This window comes from Chaetodon trifascialis, chromosome 2 (genome assembly GCF_039877785.1).
Source record: "Chaetodon trifascialis isolate fChaTrf1 chromosome 2, fChaTrf1.hap1, whole genome shotgun sequence".
NCBI lineage: Eukaryota > Metazoa > Chordata > Actinopteri > Chaetodontiformes > Chaetodontidae > Chaetodon > Chaetodon trifascialis.
In genome coordinates this window covers 32,228,901-32,249,741 of record NC_092057.1, presented here as the reverse complement: position 1 = coordinate 32,249,741, position 20,841 = coordinate 32,228,901, and the positions used below count along the sequence as shown (strand labels likewise).

The 20,841-nt window shown below is 42.4% G+C and overlaps 1 protein-coding gene across 2 annotated transcripts in view; it reads left to right on the top strand.

Annotated features, from left to right (window-relative positions):
- The first annotated feature begins 86 nt into the window (after window positions 1–86).
- Window positions 87–20,841, top strand: part of tmem176 (transmembrane protein 176) — a 36,785-nt gene continuing 16,030 nt past the window's right edge. The window contains exons 1-5 of one of the 2 annotated variants that reach the window (XM_070984787.1): window positions 87–241; window positions 1,211–1,370; window positions 8,242–8,352; window positions 8,699–8,755; window positions 9,438–9,584. In XM_070984787.1, the coding sequence (XP_070840888.1) occupies window positions 1,245–1,370; window positions 8,242–8,352; window positions 8,699–8,755; window positions 9,438–9,584 (441 nt within the window). In that variant the 5' untranslated portion in view covers window positions 87–241; window positions 1,211–1,244. Of the gene's footprint in view, window positions 242–1,210; window positions 1,371–8,241; window positions 8,353–8,698; window positions 8,756–9,437; window positions 9,585–20,841 lie in introns of those variants that run through there. The other variant, XM_070984794.1, reaches the window with a different exon arrangement.

Sequence of the window (20,841 nt, the reverse complement as noted above, 5' to 3'; positions counted from 1 at the left end):
TTTAACAGTGAGAAATGCCGAGAACCTAATGATTTCTGGAACTGAAACTAAAGGAAATGAAGGAGGAGCTCCACTGGATCACATTCAAAGACAGAGGAGCCCCCCCATGAGCGCATCCACATATACAATCGCCTGCAAAAAGTAGATGTCAGGAAGGCGTATTAATAATCAGGAGTGGTCGAAAGAAGCCCAAGCTTATAAAGGAGGATACATTTATCATTCTGTCTTTCGAGAGAAAAAGGTAGGAATCAGACACGCTTTCTAATGTCTTGACAACAAACGTATCCTGTTACCGTCAAAGTGGTCAGAGTGAGGCCTTTTTGTTTAGATTGTGCTTAATGTCTATAATATATATATATATATATATATATATATATATACAAAAACACTATGGGCTTCAATAGCTCAAGTCAAACAAGCGACACGCTTACGCAATATTGTAATTAATTTGTGCGTAACTTTTGCGTAAACGTAAACGATGTTTTGATCTGACTGATCGCAACACTCATCCCTGCAAGACCACAGTAGCAGTAATAGTGATGTCTTCCGACTGGATTTAAGTCTAGGTGGGAAATAGCGTCGGACCCAAAAATAACTGTGTTCAACTCAGACATCCTCACTATCACACTGTTGCTTCCTCCAACTGTATTTGACGTGATTGTTGTACAATAATGTGTTGTGCTACTGGATCACACCACTGCTAAAACTGGATTTTCAATACAATTACAATGTTTTACATGTGTAACACCACCCACTGGGAACATAAGATTCGGAAAATGAACCTTTAGCCTAGATATCAGAAGGTGGGTACAGCAACACTTTGCCAGCAAAAACAGAAAATGAATTGGTGAATTGGTCCTTTGCTTTTATGAGAAGCAGCCAAAAGCAGCAATACAATACACAACACAAACGTGTTACTACTAACGGTACAGCCTATTATGTTTTTTTTTGTTTGTTTGTTTTTGTTTTTTTTTAAGCTGCTGTTAGCTGTGTCTGCAGATCTCATAACACTGATAATGATGCTTTGTATTTAGTACTGGCAAGTCTATGCTGCCTTCTGCAGGAAAATTCTTAAAAGCACGCATTGCTTTGCTCATTTTCTGTTACAGAGAATAAACTAATGCTAAATAATGATCCTTCTAACATGTTTTTCGTGTAATTATGACAGCAGATGTGTACATATGAACTGATCTATAACATAATCTTGCAGTTTGGAAATTTAGCTCGGCTGTCCTCTCTAAGTAATGGCGGTGGCAGTCTCCAGGGATCTGACGGTGCAGGTTCTAGAGGATGTGAATGCTGTCAAACTGAATGACAGACAGCAGGCTCTGCGCACTGCCATTCAGAGGGGAGAGCCCAAATGCCTGGGGGTAAGTCCAGAATTCATCTCTCTCTATGCAAGTGTAGTTACATTACAGAAACAGAAACCACACAGAGCTGTAGAGATGAAGAGTGGATGTTTTGGGTAGATTGATGAAAGGCACAAGATGAAAGACACACTTCAGCCCTAGCTTAGCACAAACACTGGAAGGAGGGGGAACTGCTAGCCTAGCTCCATGTTACACTGTACACCTTAAGGGTCTAAAGACAGAGGGTGTCATATACTGCACAGATTGTAAAGGCCCCCGAGAAGAAATTTGATTTATGATACTGAGCTATATAAATTTTATTGACTTTACATCCTAAAGGTGCCCTATGGAGTTTTCTTGGAAATAAAATGTTTGTTTGGAATGTTTGTGTGTACCGTAGACTATAAGTCGCACTTTTTTTCATAGTTTGGCTGGTCCCGCAATTTATAGTCAGGTGAGGTCACAGTTTATGGATTACCGTCTACAGCTGCTTGAGGGCGCTCTAGGCTTGTGACAACTATATGCTGCACCTGTACCACTCCTGCACCACAAATTACCTGAAATAAAAGACAACTGAGAAAGACTGAACACAAACAAAATGTCCTCAAAAAGAACATCCTATACTACAGGTTACAAACTGCAGGTAGTAAAATATGCAGCCAAAAACAGTAATCATGCAGCAGAACGAAAGTTTGGAGTGAGTGAGAAACTTATGAGGTACTGGCAAAAAGCAGAGGTTTCTCTTACTGCAAAGAAAAAAAAACAAAGAAAGCTAATCGCGGGCTTAAAGCATGATGGCCAGAGCTGGAGAAACGAGTCCACAGATGGGTGCTTGAACAACGTGCTGCCGGAAGAGGCTTGTCAACGGTGCAGTTACGTGAGGCAGTTGCCAAGGAGATTAATTTAAATGACTGCCACCGATGGTCATTTTCAAACGGAAAACCATGCCAAAACACGAATCCCTCCCCTCCAAAGTTCTCGTGCCCGTGAATGAGAAAGGGTGGATGAATCAAGAAATGATGAACCTTTGGCTTACAAAGTGCTACACTAAGCCTCCTGATGGCTTCTTTAAAACACACAAAACGCTGCTTGTGATGGACAGTTTGTGACGCCACAATTCAAAAATAGAATAAAAGCTCGCAACTCCATAACTGCCATTATCCCTGGAGGCTTAACCAAAGTACTCCAGCCCCTCGACATCTCTCTGAACCGTAGCTTTAAGGCATCCTTGCCTGTGGGAGGAGTGGATGGTGGATGGAGAGCACAGCGTCACGGCAACAGGGAGGATGCGCCATGCAACTTTCCAGCAAGTCCTTGGGTGGATCGACAAAGCATGGACTTCAGTGACAACCGAAAGAGTGAGACTTTGGCGATAGCGGTGACGAGGGGGGGCTGATCTAATAAATACATAAGACAGACACATAAATTCGCAACCAACACATCGCTAAATCCTCTACCTGTTATAAAAAAAAAAATAGTGGCGCAACATGGTGGGCGCTATCCCGGTAATTGATAATTAATTAAATTTAATATTTATAATATTATTTATATAGAATTTCTATTATTAGTATTTGAAATACGTGTGTCTCACGCCCAAAGAGACTTGAGAACCCTGGGCTTTCGTCTTCATGACGCATGGTTTAGGGTTAGGGTTAACATAGCACTGTTTCCCTTATTGCATTTGCCTTTGAATATTGTCCACTTTAGGGCAGTTTGAGTATTAGAAAATGGCATGTCAAACAGCTTTTCCATTTTGATTTTAATATGATAATTGATCACCCACTTATGTGAAAATGAAAATGCAAATTATTGATTTTTCATTTTAATTTTGACCCAAATAACACATTCATAAATGGAAAATTCTAATGGTTTCTTGGAATTACATTTTCAATTTCACATTCATCATTTTTTTTCATTATCCTGTCCCTATGGTCTCCTATATGTATGCCTGTTTCCTTTTTTTGGTACTCTTTTCCTGTTGATGTTGTTTGCACTTTAGGTGTATGCCACACCTCAGCCACAGTGGGGAGTTTGCTGAAAATGTGTTTGCATGTGCAGACCAAGAGCATTGGTGGACACGGGTCAAGACAGGGGAACTCGTGGAATGTCCAGTTGGCGAAGCAGCTCCTTGTCCATTATGCCCCACAAAATAAACACAATAGCTATGTTACTGAGAAAAATACAAAGTCGGGTCATTGAAACTTCAAAAAGAACAATTTTAAAGACATCAAGCTAGGCACATAAAATGTTCCTAACAGGAACTTGCATTCTCAACAGGGCCTCAGTCTTCTCAGCAGATGGAAACAACCTTGGCCCTTCTCATACAGTCCAATCCCTGTATTCCAGTTACTTTATTTTCAATTTAAACTGCAACACCTCTGGCCTTACAATTAAAATCTGAATGGAAAACCTGGTTGATCCATAGATACTAAAAGCCATGATAATCCTTAAATGTGTCTTCTATAAATAAACAATACAGCTCATGTGTCATGAAAAAGAGTCAAAGAAAACAAATATATGAAAATCTAGGAAGGTGTACCTGACATAAACATATGCAGTGTAGAATGTTTTAGTATTTTTTCTTGACAAAGTTTTGAAATTACTTCTGCAGGTGACAAGAATACTTCTTATCACCACTGTAAAATATGCTCAGGCAAACCGGGTGGATTAGTGCATATCTTACTCCCTCCATTCTTGGGAATTGACGTCTGATCTTGTTGAATGCAGGGAGAAGATGGAGATTGTTGTGTCCCTGATGTTAATCTTTTGTTTTCTCATGCCCGGCACAGAAAATTGATGGAGTCAGAGTTGTAGCCCAGTAGGGTTACAATAGGCCAATCACTGGCTCTCGGATTAGGCTGAAGGTTCCTGTGGCATCTGTCCATCAGAGGCTCCTAGTCATGCTGGAGTTATTGCCCACTTCCTCGGGGACCCCCACAATTTATTTTCCAGTTTGGTGATTTTAGATGTGAGATTAGCAATCTTGCTTGGAATTCTGACAATATCCTCATTACATGTTGATAGGGTCTGTTCCATTTCAACCACAGTTCCTTTTAGTGACCCCAATTCTGCTTGAAACAGCTCTGTCAATGGCAAGCTATGCCTGAAGTTAAATTATCACCAGGAGCTTGATGTAGTTCTGTAATGTCTTTACGAAAGTCATTGAGGAGTTCAAGTTTCCGGTCTGAGAATTCCACAAGTGTTTGAGCTGGTATCAAGGCGCACTCAGAGGGCTCTATTTTCGACTCCGCCGCTGGCGCGGCGCAGGCGCGGCGCAAAGTCAGGTCTGCTGCGCCGATGGGGCGTGGCAGCGCAGACTTTGGTATTTTCATGAGCTGCGCCACCGGCGCATCTCCACCTCCTTCTCATTTCAGTCCCACCCAGCGGCGCAACTCGGAAAGAGGGAGGGGAGAAGGCGTGGAGTGGGTTTGGCACAGCCGAGTCAAATCTTCACCAATCACAGCAGCTCCTCGCCTCACCTTTAAGAACACCGCTGGCAGCTCATGGCAAGTTTCCAAGAGACTGACGTCACTCATGTCTCCTGACATCCGTTTGTATTACTTTGCACACCCGTTTGTATATACTGTTCATTTTTCCTCAGTATATATATATTGTTTTATATGATGTTCTATATTTTGTGGTATATTTTGTTGTATGTGTATATATATATATATATATATATATATATATATATATATATATATATATATATATATATATATATATATATATATATATATATATATATATATATATATATATATATATATATATTGTTTTTATACTTGCTTTTTATGTATATAGTTCTCTCTATTTTCTTTCTTTTCTAATTTTTTCTAATTCTATTCTTGTAAGGAGCACTGCAACAAAAACAATTTTCCTTCGGGGATAAATAAAGGATTTCGATTCTGATTCTGATGTCTAAGTATGAGGTCCTTGGATGGTAAATCCTCATCATCATCATCATCATTATCATCATCATCATCATCATCATCATCATCATCAAAGCAATGATGTACTCCATCTTTGTAGATAACGTTAAGCATTACAATGATAACATTTGTATTTGGAATGAAATGACGTGGGTAATAGCGGACAACGATCATCACTTAGGTTTTTTCATGTGTCTGTCTCTCTCTGGCTCTCGAGTGCTCTGAGATAGATGCAGTATATATGCTCTGTAGGATGCCACGGCTGTTTCTGGTTGGCACAGCGACGTTAACCGATTAGTTCTCATTCCTGTTTTACCTGTGTACACTCGGTCAGGGTAAGTGACCATTACGCGTGCCGAACGCGCCTGCGATGTCGTCAGATGATATGCTGATCAAAATATATAAATATAGGTCTGACTGTATGTGCTGACTCAGACAGTTGCATTGAATCGTCGCTGTTGCTAATTATTGATCGCAGTGTGCGTTCGATGACTGACCGAGCACTGCTGAAAACACCGTTAAAACCACGCTGCCGTCTTGTGTGATATATGGCGTCATTACGTTTTCAGTGGATAGCCGTTATCACCTAGCAGCCACACATCCAGAGAGGTGTCCCCCTGAAAGACTGTAGGGATGCTAGAATTCGCCGGATGAACGAGTCATGTGCCGACCCGGGGAAAGTGGCATACACGTTTGTCACCAGGCAATTTGAGTCACAGATCACCAGACATTCTTGTTTCACCTGTGTACATTCAGTCAGGTTGAGTGACCATTACGCTTGCCGAACGCGCTTTCGATGTGGTCAGATGAGATACGGATCAAAATATATAAATTTAGGCCTGACTGTATGTGCTGACTCAGATATTAGCTGTTGCTAATAATTGATCGCAGTGAAATGCCAGACACTGTGGAAACCTGACTGTGAGGTATTGGTGACGTGAGCGCACGACTCCGCCGGTTTCCGAAAATCCACTTGTGCCCCTGGCGCACAGAGTTGACCAGGTCTGAGGTGGCGAGCTTTCAGCGCACTTTTACACCGCCGGTGCAGACCAAAATGGTCGAAAATTCCAATGCGCTGGCACATTATGCCGACACCTCCCCCCTACTGCGCCGCAACGCCCATCCTGGCGCACTTCTGTACACCTCGGTTTACCAAAATACCAAATGCGCCGTGCGCCTGCCTGCGCCGCTCGAAAATACTTTAGAGCCCTTAGTGTTTTTATTCAACATTTTAAGCTCTCTCCGAGATACAAAATCCAGCGGGCAGTAAGGGCAGGTGAAACTAAGGAACATAATGCACAACAGGTGCAGATAATATACAATTTAAAATTAAGTCTATGGGCGCGTCTGCACCCGCGCTGCCAGCAAAAATCCACTTGCGCCAGCGCCAACACAGTTAGGTTTCCACAGTGTCTGGCATTTCACTGCGATCAATTATTAGCAACAGCCGCAGTTCAATGCAACTATCTGAGTCAGCTCATACAGTCAGACCTAAATTTATATTTTGATCAGTATCTCATCTGACCACATCGAAAGCACGTTCAGCACGCGTAATGGTCACTCACCCTGACTGAATGTACACAGCTGAAACAGGGATGTCTGTTGATCTGTGACTCAAATTGCCTGGTGACAAACGTATATGCCACCATCCCTACAGTTTTTCAGGGGGACACCCCTCTGGATGGGTGGCTGCTAGGTGATAACGGCTATCCACTGAAAACGTGGTTGATGACGCCATATATCACACTGTCAACAAGACGGCAGCGTGGTTTTAACGGTGTTTTCAGCAGTGCTCGGTCAGTCATCGAACGCACACTGCGATCAATAATTAGCAACAGCCACGATTCAATGCAACTATCTGAGTCAACACATACAAGCGCGTTAGGCATGCGTAATGGTCACTCACCCTGACCAAATGTGCACAGGTGAAACAGGGATGCGAACTAATCGGTTAACGTCGCTGTGCCAACCAGAAACAGCCGTGGCATCCTACAGAGCATATATGCTGCATCTATCTCAGAGTACTTGAGAGACAGAGAGAGACAGACACATGGGAAAAACGTAAGTGGGTAAGGGTTCGTTGTCCGCTATTACCCACGTCATTTCATTCCAAATACAAAAGTTATCATTGTAATGCTTAATGTTATTTACAGAGATGGAGTACATCATTGCTTTGAGGAGGATGAGGAGGAGGCTGAGGATTTACCATCTAAGGACCTCATATTTAGACATCAGAATCAGAATGAGAAATCCTTTATTTATCTCTGAGGGGAAATTGTTTTTGTTGCAGTGCTCCTTACAACAATAGAATTAGAATAAAATTAGAAAAGAAAGAAAAGAGAGAGAACTATATATATATAAAAAAAAGCAAATATAAAAACAAAATATTTATATTGAGAATATATATATAAACAAAATATACCACAAAATATAGAACAGTAATATATATATACTGAGAAAAAATAAACAGTATATACAAACGGGTGTGCAAACTAATACAAACGGATGTCAGGAGATATGAGTGACGTCAGTCTCCTGGAAACTTGCCATGAGCCACCAGCGGCGTTCTTAAAGGTGAGGTGAAGCGCTGCTGTGATTGGTGAAGATTTGACTCAGCTGTGCCAAACCCACTCCATGCCTTCTCCCCTCCCTATTTCCAAGTTGCGCCACTGGGTGGGACTGAAATGAGAAGGAGGAGGAGATGCGCTAACGGCGCAGCGCACGAAAATACCAAAGTCTGCGCCGCCACGCCCCATCGGCGCAGCGGACCTGACTTTGCACCAGCGGTGGAGTCGAAAATAGAGCCCAATAACTAGCTCAACTGCATGTAAAAAAAATTATTTAAAAAAAAAAATGATGTCACAAAGTTGGTTACAAGTAATGAACTATGGGTATGTTCGTGTGTGTGTGTGTGTGTGTGTGTGTGTGTGTGTGTGTGTGTGTGTGTGCCTACGTGCCAGGTGAGCCAGGTGATGCTGGGGCTGATGGTCATGTCCTACTCCATTCCTCTGCACTTCACTGAGCTCACTGAGGTGGTCAGCCTGGGAGTTCCTTGGTGGAGTGGCCTGATGGTGAGTCTGTGTGTGTATGTGTATGTGTATGTGTATGTGTATGTGTGTGCGTATTTGTGTGCGTCTGAGTGTGAGTGAGTCTTATTCTGCTTTTTCACGTAGTTACATTTTGAAATCTACTGATTTCATGTGTACTCTTAAAAGAAAAAGATCATCACACAACTTTTAAAGGCTTTGGTGAGCTGAACAGAGGGATCTTAATATTGTGATGTAATGTAGTGTTCCTGTGAACTAACTTCCTTCCTTCCTTCCTTCCTTCCTTCCTTCCTTCCTTCCTTCCTTCCTTCCTTCCTTCCTTCCTTCCTGTCTTCCTGTCTTCCTGTCTCCTTGGTGTGTGTCCTTTCAGTTTATTGCAGCAGGAGTGGTCGCTGTCATCTTGGACAAACACTGCACCATGAAGATTGTGAGTCTACAGGCAACTCATACCGAAACATGCAGCTAGATAGTCTGTGTATATGCTTGGTTGTATATAAACCCACTCTTTTCCTCAGTTACAAGGTCCATTTATTTCATACTTTCCGGTGTTCCCCTCTTTTATAATATTACTGCCCCTCGACAGGAGAAACATTTAATTCCAACACATAAAAGATATATTTTTGTATGTTTGGAGATGACTTTCAAAGTCAAAGTAAAACAATGTCCCTTTGTTACATGAAACAAAAACTGACAATGTTTTTAAGCAGTAGCAACTGCTAAGTACAAGTAGGCAGCAGTCATCATACACTACAAACTATGGGGTTGTTGGGGAGAGAAAGATTTTTTTTTTTATCAAATAAGGAAGTTTGGTGATCTTTGAAGCATTTTAGTTATATCATTGAATAATTTGTTTGTGTTTTGTAATCGTTTCCATAAATTGAATTACAGCCTTAAGTTTTATATTGCAGGCATATATCACCTATAAGCAGAGCTGTATTACCTGTCTGGAATCAGTGAACTTCAACTTGCAAGTACTCAACAGAGATTTGGCGGTAGACAAAAAACATTTAGGGGGGCAAGTCCAGGCATGTCACAGCTACAGTTTTACAGTATACCATTGGCTCCTCTAAAAGATTCAGTGTTACGTGTGTTTTTTTTTTCTTTCTCAGCTGCAGGTGTGTTTGATTGTGAGCATAGTGTCCACTGTGCTGTCACTGGTTGCTGTGATCATCTACTCTGTGGACATGGACAAGAATCCTGAGGTGCCCTGCGTCCAGACATTGCATGGCAGCTGTAGCGAGAATCACTACACCACGGTTAGTATCGACTTTGTGTCATTATGCTGTCAATTCAATTCAATTTATTTGTATAGCGCCAAATCACAAGCCAAGCTCTTTTATCTAAAGAGACCCAACAATTCCCTCATGAGCAAGCACTTGGTGACAGCGGCAAAGAAAAATTTCCTTTGAACAGGCAGAAACCTCAGGCAGAACCAGGCTCTGGGTGGGTGGCCATCTGCCTCGACCAGTTGGGTGAGAGAGAGAGCAAGAGAGAGTGAGACAGACAGAGAGATAGACAGACACATGTAACACAGTAACAGTGACAGTGGATGTAATAACAGCAGTAGCAGTTGCAGTGGATGTCAGGCAGGGCCATGGCAGGAGATGTAGTTGTAATCCACAATCTATTTTCAGCCACTGTCCACGGGAACCTGCAAGACGACAAAGCACAGAGACTCTGGGGAAGGAGCTAAGTCAGTAACGCTGTGGTAGGACATGAAAGCATGCAGATGGAGAGGGAGAGAAGGACAGAGGAGCTCGGTGTATCTTTGGAGGTCCCCCGACAGTCTAATCCTATAGCAGCATAACCAGGGGCTGGTCCAGGACAAGCCTGAGCCAGCCCTAACCATAAGTGGAATGTAAAGGCCAAATGAATGATCCACAACAGGCCAGAAATAGTCGGATTCAGCTGTCTGAGATAAGTGCTCAAAAAGGATCTGCAGGAGTCAGAGTCCGAGAAGCAAACACCTTATTGCCGCGACAACAAAGGGAGAGATATCCAGAAACACACAGGGTGTAAATCTGAAGAAGTCTCTAATTACAATGGTCAGTGCTCCGTCTTTTATACAGTTCTGCTCAAGGTATTCCCCGCCCTTGGGGCATCTTTTTTTTTTTCTAGGCTCTTCTATTTTTTTACACCATTAGGTACTTTTTGGCTGCTGTCTCCTCTCTTCTCCTCTCTATTCCTCTAATTTTACACCATTAGTTTTGACTTGTCATGGGCTCTGTTTTTTAAAAACAACATCAAATTACAGTTTATCATCATAATTGCATGCAAGCATAAGAACATATCACATAGAGAACGTATTAAAATATAGCAAAGTATATTAAATCATCCCAAACCATCATTCGTTAAAGCACAGTAAATCATAGTTATGATTATAAGACCGTTCAGTTCTTTTATGATTATAACAAACATCAAACATAGATTAAATACAGTAAGGTTATGTAAGGACACGTAGGGTTATATCAGGTCACAACCATCCTGGTCTGAAACTAGTCAGAACCGGCGAAGACGGGCGAAAGCCCCAAAGATTCATGATACCGGTGCCCTGCCCTCGTAATGTTAGCTGCACAGTGTCACTGCTGCACATCATCATTGCTGCACAGCAACCTCTCTGCTTATCTTTGCACCATATCGTCTTGACCTTTTATGTGCTCCTTCTTTACTCAAGCAATCAAGCAATCAATTTCTACTATCATATCAAGCTCCACAGAGCTGCTACTATTGTCTACCATTAGTTACAGTGTTGTACTTAATTATTCACATGTTCTTCACATATCTGTTAGAAAAAATTATACTACAATAGCTAAATGCTCTGGCTCCTGTTTTGCTTTTGGAGACTTTAGGAACCATAAGTAGACCTGCATTCTGGGGATGCAGTGTTCGAGTGGGGTAATAAGGTACTATGAGCTCTTTAAGATAAGAAGGTGCCTGGCCATTTATGGCTTTGTAACTGAGGAGGAGAATTTTAATTAATTAATTTTTATTCTAAACTTTACAGGGAGCCAGTGCAGAGTGGCTAATATTGGAGAAATATGATCTCTCTTTCTTATTTTTGTCAGAACATGTGCTGCAGTGTTCTGGATCAACTGGAGAATATTCAGCAATGAAGTTTAAAGCTTAATATACTTCCATGGTGTGGAATGGTTGTGATCCTGTGGACACTCTGTACTGCAGCACACTGGCTGTCCAAAAAAAATAATGATGATAAAGTGCTGACTCTCAGCTTTATTCTGAGGGCGTTTACGTCCTCATCAGCACTTTTTATACCATATCTACTGTAGTCCCACAATTTTAGAGAACAGAAAGCAATTCACCCAGTTAACATAAACTTGAATATAATTATCATATTGTCTTGTGTATACTGTTTTTGCTTGAAAACTGCTAGCGCTACATATACTGTTAATATGTAGCTGTGTAAATATGCAATTTCCTGTGTTTTTGTGCAACTGACCGCGTGACCGGAAGGTTGTCTGGTCAGTTCCCTGCATTGGCAGGATATATCTGTCGGTGAGGAAAGTGAAAAGGGAGCACTTGGCCCTCCCTCATTATCAAGCAAGCAACAAGGACCCAAATCCCACCCGCTCCAATGGAGCTGCTCAGTGGCCAGCAGATCAGACTGAATCAATCAAGGTTAAAAAATTGCACACACTTCCATGTTTAATAATCCCTGAAGACTGTTTAAGACACGGCACAGTGACGCAGCAAGTAGTACGCGTGCCTCACAGCAAGAAGGTCGTCGGTTCGATCTCCAGGTCAGGCAGGGCCTTTCTGTGCGAAGTTTGCATGTTCTTACCGTGCTTGCGTGGGTTCTCTGCGGGCACTCCAGCTTCCTCCCACAGACCAAAAGCATGCACATTAGGTTAATTGGTGACTCTAAAGTTGCCCATAGGTGTGAGCGTGAATGGTTGTCTGTCTCTATATGTTGCCCTGCGATGGACTGGTGACCGGTCCAGGGCGTACCCCGCCTCTCGCCCGTTGACAGCTGGGATAGGCTCCAGCCCCCCCCGCAATCCGAAAAGGTATAGTCCGGTATAGAAAAAGGATGGATGGACTGTTTAAGACAAGTTTTAGTTTTGGAATGCAGTTCTCCAGCTTTAATGTTGTTTAAAGCTGGAGACAAATGATGTTTCAAATTCTCTCTCTCTCTCTCTCTCTCTCTCTCTCTCTCTCTCTCTCTCTCTATATATATATATATATATATATATATATATATATATATATATATATATATATATATATATATATATATATATAATATTTATTTATTTATTCTTTGTTGATGTAAATGAAATGAAAATGTAAAATTTAAAAAGTAGAGACACACACTGATCAAGTGGACAAAAGCTTGTTATAATAAAAGTTACAGTTTTTGAGTTACATATATTAAAGTCCATGGATCTACCCACACTGTATTTATATTGTTTTATCTCTCACCATAATTAATGCAACTCAATTGAAATTTCACACTACTCAGTACTGTATACAGCACAAACTGTTTTAAAAATTTGTAATGCTCAGTATTGAACACTGATAGACTGTGAATAAGATCATTACAAGTATTAGTTATATAAAGTAATGCTTTAAGCCTAATGCTAGTGTCCCATTGGATCTATGACATATCTATTACAGCCACATTAATACTGATAGTATTTCTTATTACACATGTATTTCCTTCAGGAAATGATTTACTGACTATGTGAGGTCACAGATGTTAGTAATCTTTGCTCAAGCTCTGACAGATCTTTACTGACATTCCCATTTCTTGCTTGTCTTTTTATGCTTTCTGTACACATGTTTAATTGGATTAAAACTCCTGACTTAGCCAGTCAGGAAAATTCCACTGTTTGGCTCTTAGTTACCTTGTCTATATCACTGCTGTTGGAAATTAGAATCAGAATCAAAAATACTTTATTGATCCCTGAGGGGAAATTGTTTTTGTTACAGGTGCTCCTTAAGGGTGACATATTATGAAGCTTTTTCAATAAGTTAGGTCTATGATTTCCATAAAACATGTTTCTAAAGCTGTTTGCTGGAAATAGCTTTCAGGAAAAGATTCTTGCCTCCCTGCTACACTTGATCAACAGCAGGTAACTGTAATGATGCATTGGCCTATATAAAAAGAGAGATGTGACATCAACTTTATCTTACATGTATAGCTATGCCAACAGCTGCATGCAGCGTAAAAAAGGATCACTCATAAATAAACTCCAGAGAAAAAAACGCTTGAAGTGTGAATTATGCTGGGATGTAGCCGTCTCAACCATACACTCGTTTTGCCCTGGGCTTTTCTAACATATTCCAGTTTTGAAAACATTTCCAAATGCATTATTTTCTCAAATACCCGAAGCTCAGACCCTGCGGAGTGTCTGTGTATGTATCGCTTGACCGACCAGTTCGCTGGGTTTGCATATGGAGACCGTGCTGATTGCTAACTGGAAGCTAGTGGTTAATGTTAGCACAGGTTAATGAACACAGCTTTATATTTGTGAATGCTGGCATCTCCCTGGAACATGTATTAAATCATGTGCAAGATCAGAAACGCGATGTGATGTACCAAAAGCTTCAGTAGCAGTGAGCTAACATTTGATGGCTGAAGTCGTAGTCTCGAAGCTAGGGTTAGCCTTACATCATTCTCAATGGCAAAACACACACACTACAACATGCAAGAGTTCGCGCTCATCTACATCAGAAACACACAGCTAATTATTTGTATACTTACATGTCCCTCCTCTGCACGTATTCCACGCAAAATTGGAAGTGAGAGAAAATCTCCCGGCTAATCCTGCCTCGTACTGACCGAGGTTAGAGAAATAGTCTGCCTCAAAGTGGTTAGCACACACCAACAGGTTTTTGCCAACTGTAGTGGGGACATTGCCTTAAAAAATTCAATTGACACCGCTCTTCTGTCCTCTGTGGCCGGGAGCCAATGGAGCAATTTGTGCTCGTATTTACAGCCAACAACAGAACACTGGGTGTGGTGGTTCGACATGTTGAATCCTGACACAGTGCTTTCGACAGCGACGTGGCGGATCTGTGAGAAGGTGGCGCTATATCTGGTGGGTGGAGAGACACCGGGGAGAGCTGACATTGAACTGTTATCTGTGTCTGTCCGTCCTTTTTATATCCCCAGGGAGTTTCCCCACTTATTTCTGACAGTGGTGTACATACATCCTAAAGCGAACACCCAAAATGCTGCTCATACTATTGAGAGAGTGATCCAAAAACTCCAGTCTGTCAGTCTCCTGATGCACCCTGTTTGTTAATGGGAGATTTTAATAATTGCAAACTTCATAAATCTCTGAATCTTCATCAGTATGTCATCTGTCCAACCAGGAAAAATAAGACTCTGGACTTATGTTATGGCTCTATTAAAGGAGCATATAAGGCTTCTCCTATGCCCCCGTTTGGTTCCTCTGATTCACCTCATACCTGTATACAGGCCAACACTCAAGAGGGTCAAGGTGAAGTCCAGAGAGGTCAAGGTCTGGAGCGAAAACGCTGTCACTAAATTACAAGGATGCTTGGACTGTACCGATTGGTCTGTGTTTATGGACTCTACCCAAGATATTGATGAACTTACTGACACTGTATGCAGTTATATCACATTTTGCGAGGATACTGTTATTCCCAAAAGATATGTTAGAGAGTACCCAAATAACAAGCCATGGGTTACTAAATCCCTGAAAGAGGCGTTGAATAAAAAGCATAGGGCCTTCTTAAACGGGGATGAAATAGTGAAAAGAGAGTCCAGGAGAGAGGTCAGAGCTGAAATAATGAGGGCGAAATTAAATTACAAAAATAAGCTGGAGGAAGATCTAAGTAGCAATAATTTGAAAGCAGCATGGGATGGAATGAGAAAAATGACAGGCCAACAAAAAAATGATCAAAACTCATTTAGGCTCACAGGTTATGACAGTAAGAGAGACTTAGCTGAAGCTCTAAATTCTTTTTATTTAAGATTTGACACCCATGACTTTACAGATGATCTCAAGGAAATCGGCAAAATGTCTGCCCCACTCACTGAACCAACCCAAATGTTTGTAGCTAAGGATGTAAAAGCAGTATTTCAGAAAATTAAGACTAACAAGAGCCCTGGGCCGGACTGTATTACAGGGAGGCTGCTTAGGTGTTGTGCAGAACAGCTCTGCGAAGTGTTCTGTCACATATTCTGGATGTCTCTAGATCAGTGTAAAGTTCCAAAGTTATGGAAAGAGTCCATTGTGGTACCGGTGGCAAAAACTAGGACCCCTAGGGAGTTAAATGACTTCAGACCGGTGGCATTAACGTCACTGGTTATGAAGTCATTTGAAAGGCTGATTAAGAGAGAACTGTTGCAAAGGGTGGGGGAGGCATTCGACCCCATGCAGTTCGCCTATAGATCCAGGATGGGAGTGGAGGATGCGCAAATTACTTTGCTCAACCTCTTGTATAAACACCTTGAGGGTCCTGGTACCCATGCCAGACTCCTGTTTATGGATTTCTCATCAGCATTTAACACTATCCAGCCACATGTCTTAGCAAGGAAACTGCTCAATTATTTTAGTCTTGATGTAAACTTTGTGGCCTGGATTTTGATTTTTTAACATGTAGGTCTCAGAGGGTGAGAGTAAATGGTTTCCTGTCAGAACAGCGCTCATCCTCCACTGGCTCTCCTCAGGGTTGTGTCCTGTCCCCTCTGCTTTATATTCTCTACACCAATGACTGTAGAAGTCAGCACAAGGACAGGCACATACTAAAATTCGCGGATTACACAGTCATCATTAGCCTGCTCCAAAATGATGAATCTGAGCATGGGCCAGTGGTGAACGAATTTGTCAATTGGTGTGATGAGGCCTTCCTCCAGTTAAATACTTGGCAAAGACATGGCTATTGATTTCAGGAGGAAAGTCCTGTACAAACCTCCATCAAAGGAAGTAGTATTGAAATCGTAGAACAGTACAAATATTTAGGGACAGTCATTGATAATGACCCAAAATTTAATCTAAATTCTGATATGGTCTGCAAGAAGGGACAGCACCGGTTGTACTTTCTGAGAAAGTTGAATTCTTTCAATGTTGAGAGGAAAATGATGTCTTTGTTTTACAAGTCTTTTATTGAATCTGTTCTTACCTTTTCCCTAATCGCCTGGTTCACCAACCTGAACACCAGGGACAAAAACAACGCAAACAGCATAGTGAAGGCAGCGGGTAAGGTGATGGGCATGCCACAGACCCAACTAGCTGTGATTTATGACAGGTAAGTCCTTTGTAAAGCCAGGGCGATATTGGCAAACACAGGTCATCCTCTTCACAGGGAAATTGAGTCCCTTCCCTCAGGTCGCAGTTTTAGAGTGCCCCGGGCTAAGTGCAATACGAGTAGAAACTCCTTCATTTCCCGTGCAATAACACTTTTAAATTATGACAAATAGGCACATTTAATTTGCACTTTATAGGATGGTTCTATTGTTGTTTTTATTTTTTATTTTTACAGCCGTGTGTATCGTGTTTGCATTTTGTGTTTTGTGTTGTCCTTATGTCCTTATATGGTCTGCCCTGACTGTAAAACAAGTTTCCCATTTGGGACAATAAAGTTAAACTGAAACTTCCACAGCGTGGGGACCCTCTGGAGACTTAGGCTCATGTTGAAGACATGGTGAATAACTCCACACAGCTGGGGGGCACAGGCTTTGGGGATGAGCCAGGCCTGCAGTGTCAAATCTATTAAAAAACCAATTCAGATCATTGGCCCTGTCAACGGTGCCTTCAACTCCTCTGTTGTTGGTTGTTCTGAAGCCAGTGATGGTCCTCATTCCACTCCAGACCTCTCTTAAGTTGTTCTGCTGGAGTTTCCACTCCAGCTTCCTCCTGTATTTCTCCTTAGCCTCCTTGATTTTCACCTTCAGTTCCCTCTGTATCATTCTCACCTCCTCCCTGTTACCAGCTCTGAAAGCCCTCTTCTTCTCATTGAGGATGACTTTGATGTCCTTTGTTACTGACGGCTTGTTATTTGGATAACAATGGACAGTCCTGGCTGGGACAGTGGAGTCCACACAGAAAGTGATATAGTCCGTGATGCCCATCAATGTCCTCCCCATGTGGCTCACAGAGTGCCTGCCAGTCTGTCACCTCAAAACAGCCCAGCAGTGTCTCGTACGTCTCCTCTGACCATCTCCTCACTGTCCTTGTAGTCCTTGAGGTGCACAAGGTTGTAGTCTGACCTACCCAGAGGGGGAGAGAAGCTGTATGCATCCTTGGCGTAAGCATACAGCAAGTCCAGGGCTCTCTCCTCTCTTGTAGGACAGCTCACATACTGAGTGAAGTTGGGCAGTGTTGTTGCCATGGTGACATGGCTGAAGTCACCTGAGATAGCGATGAATGCACTTGGGTGGTGAGTTTGCAGACGTCACATGCCTATGTCGGGTTGGCGGGGGGGGGGTGTAAACAGCTACGATAATGGAATGTGAAAACTCCCTGGGCAAATAATATGGCCTAAGCCCAACAGCCAACAGTTCAATGTCTGGGCAACAGATATGTTCCTTGATGGATATATGACCAGGATTACGCCATCAGTTGTTGACTACAAAGGCAAGCCCCCCTCCTTTCCGCTTTCTGCTCTCGGTGCAATCCATGTCAGCCCAAACAGTCTGAAAGCCACTGATGGAGACGTTGTCGTCGGGTATGTCCTGGTGCAACCATGTCTCCATAAAACACATCAGATTACACTCCTGGTACGCCCTCAGACTCCTGGTGAGTGCTGTTAGCTCACCCGCCTTATTTGCCAGCGACCTCACGTTCCCCATGATGAGAGAGGGGAGACACAGCTTATATCTCCTCTTCTCCATAAACCTCTGTGTGTTTTCCTCCAGATTTCAGCAGGGATCTCTGATGTTTTGGCTGACAAGCCGGCCGGTCTTAGCGCGATCAGCTGATCTCTGGAGTAATCAATGCCACCATGAAGTCGCTACACATCGGTGCTGTGTCCCAGTGAGGGTAGCAATTCCAAAGCGAAGAAAGAGACCAGAACTCTCTTGACCAATATGTTTAGAGAGAGCACAGCTTCAAAATTTCAGTCATAAAAATACACATGGTATTGTAAACAATAAAGCAAAAAAGTTTAGAAAACTAAGAAAACAAACAGGAGCAACAGGCTGCACGCATGGTCGGTGCACGCGCACTTAACTATATAATTAGTTAACATATTTAACATAATTTCTAGGAGAGAGGGCTGGTGATGGAAGATGTGTGGAGTTTCTGCTTTCTTGATGTCAGTTGGATGCTTGGTGCTGACTAGGGCTGTCCTGCCTGCTTTACATGTCTGCTGCAGCTAAGATTGCATACATGCTCTGGAGTCAAGTGTGTGTCAGAAAGAGGCTCATAAGAGTGGAAGAATTTTAAATAGACATTTCCAAAGAATCACACCTCTGTTCACAGAGCAAATGTATGTGGCTTATTGGACGTTTAAGACTCACAGTGCTTTGGTCCATTTATTTCAACATACATGCAAAAATGAGAGGTTTACGTTAAAGCAACAAAGCCTCACCTTGTCATATTTACTTCTATCACAGCAGTGCATGATCACTGCATTTCACAAAATGTGCTGGGGGGGAGTCAAGGAAGGAGGATAAAGAGTTTCCACAACCTACAACAAACATCATTTCCTTTTATGAAAAGCTACCTCATTTTTGTGAGTAATTTCCTGCTCTTAATTTTTAAGGATAGACTTAAAGGGCTCTATTTTCGACTCCGCCACCGGCGCGGTGCAGGCGTGGCGCAAAGTCAGGTCCGCTGCGCCAATGGGGCGTGGCGGCACAGACTTTGGTATTTTTGTGAGCTGTGCCGCCGGCGCATCTCCACCTCCTTCTCATTTCAGTCCCACCCAGCGGTGCAACTCGGAAAGAGGGAGGGGAGAAGGCGTGGAGTGTGTGAGTCAAATCTTCACCAATCACAGCAGCTCCTCGCCTCACCTTTAAGAACGCTGCTGGCAAGGCACATGGCAAGTGCAGGAGACTGATGTCACTCATGTCTCCTGACATCTGTATATATATATATATATATATATATATATATATATATATATATATATATATATATATATATATATATATATATATATATATATATATATATATATATATATATATATATATATATATATCAGGTAGTGCGCGTGCCTCACAGCAAGAAGGTTGCCGGTTCGATCCCCAGGTGAGGCGGGGCCTTTCTGTGTGAAGTTTGCATGTTCTTCCCGTGCATGCGTGGGTTCTCTCCGGGTACTCCGGCTTCCTCTCACAGACCAAAAACATGCTCATTATGTTAATTGATGACTCTAAATTGTCTGTAGGTGTGAGTGTGAGTGTGAGTGTTGTTTGTCCTTGCATGTGGCCCTGTAATCAGCTGGCGACTGGTTCAGGGTGTACCCCGCCTCTCGCCCATTGTAGCTGGGATAAGCTCCAGCCCCCCGCAACCCCGAAAGGGAATTCTTTTCTTGTAAGGAGCACTGCAACAAAAACAATTTCCCCTCAGAGATAAATAAAGGATTTCTGATTCTGATTCTGATGTCTAAATATAATACCTTTGATGGTAAATCCTCCTCCTCCTACTCCTCATCCTCCTCAAAGCAATGATGTACTCCATCTTTGTAGATAAAGTTAAGCATTACAATCATAACATTTGTATTTGGAATGAAATGACGTGGGTAATAGCGGACAACGATCATCACTTACGTTTTTTTCACGTGTCTGTCTCTCTCTGTCTCTCGAGTGCTCTGAGATAGATGCAGTATATATGCTCTGTAGGATGCCACGGCTGTTTCTGGTTGGCACAGAGACGTTCACCGATTAGTTCTCATCCCTGTTTCACCTGTGTACATTCGGTGAGTGACAATTATGCACGCCGAACGTGCTTGCGATGTCGTTAGATGAGATACTGATCAAAATATATAAATTTAGGTCTGACTGTATGTGCTGACTCAGACAGTTGCATTGAATCGTCGCTGTTGCTAATTATTGATCGCAGTGTGCATTCGATGACTGACCGAGCACTGCTGAAAACACCATTAAAACCACGCTGCCGTCTTGTTGACGGTGTGATATATGGCGTCATCACATTTTCAGTGGATAGCCGTTATTACCTAGCAGCCACACATCCAGAGGGGTGTCCCCCTGAAAGACTGTAGGGATGCTAGAATTCGCCGGATGAACGAGTCATGTGCCGACCCGGGGAAAGTGGCTTATACGTTTGTCACCAGGCAATTTGAGTCACAGATCATCAGACATCCCCGTTTCACTTGTGTACATTCAGTCAGGTTGAGTGACCATTACGCGTGCCAAACGTGCTTGCGATGTGGTCAGATGAGATACGGATCAAAATATACAAATTTAGGTCTGACTGTATGTGCTGACACAGATAGCTGCATTGAATTGCGGCTGTTGCTAATAATTGATCGCAGTGAAATGCCAGACACTGTGGAAACCTGACTTTGAGGTGTTGGTGACGTGAGCGCACGACTCTGCCGGTTTACAAAAATCCA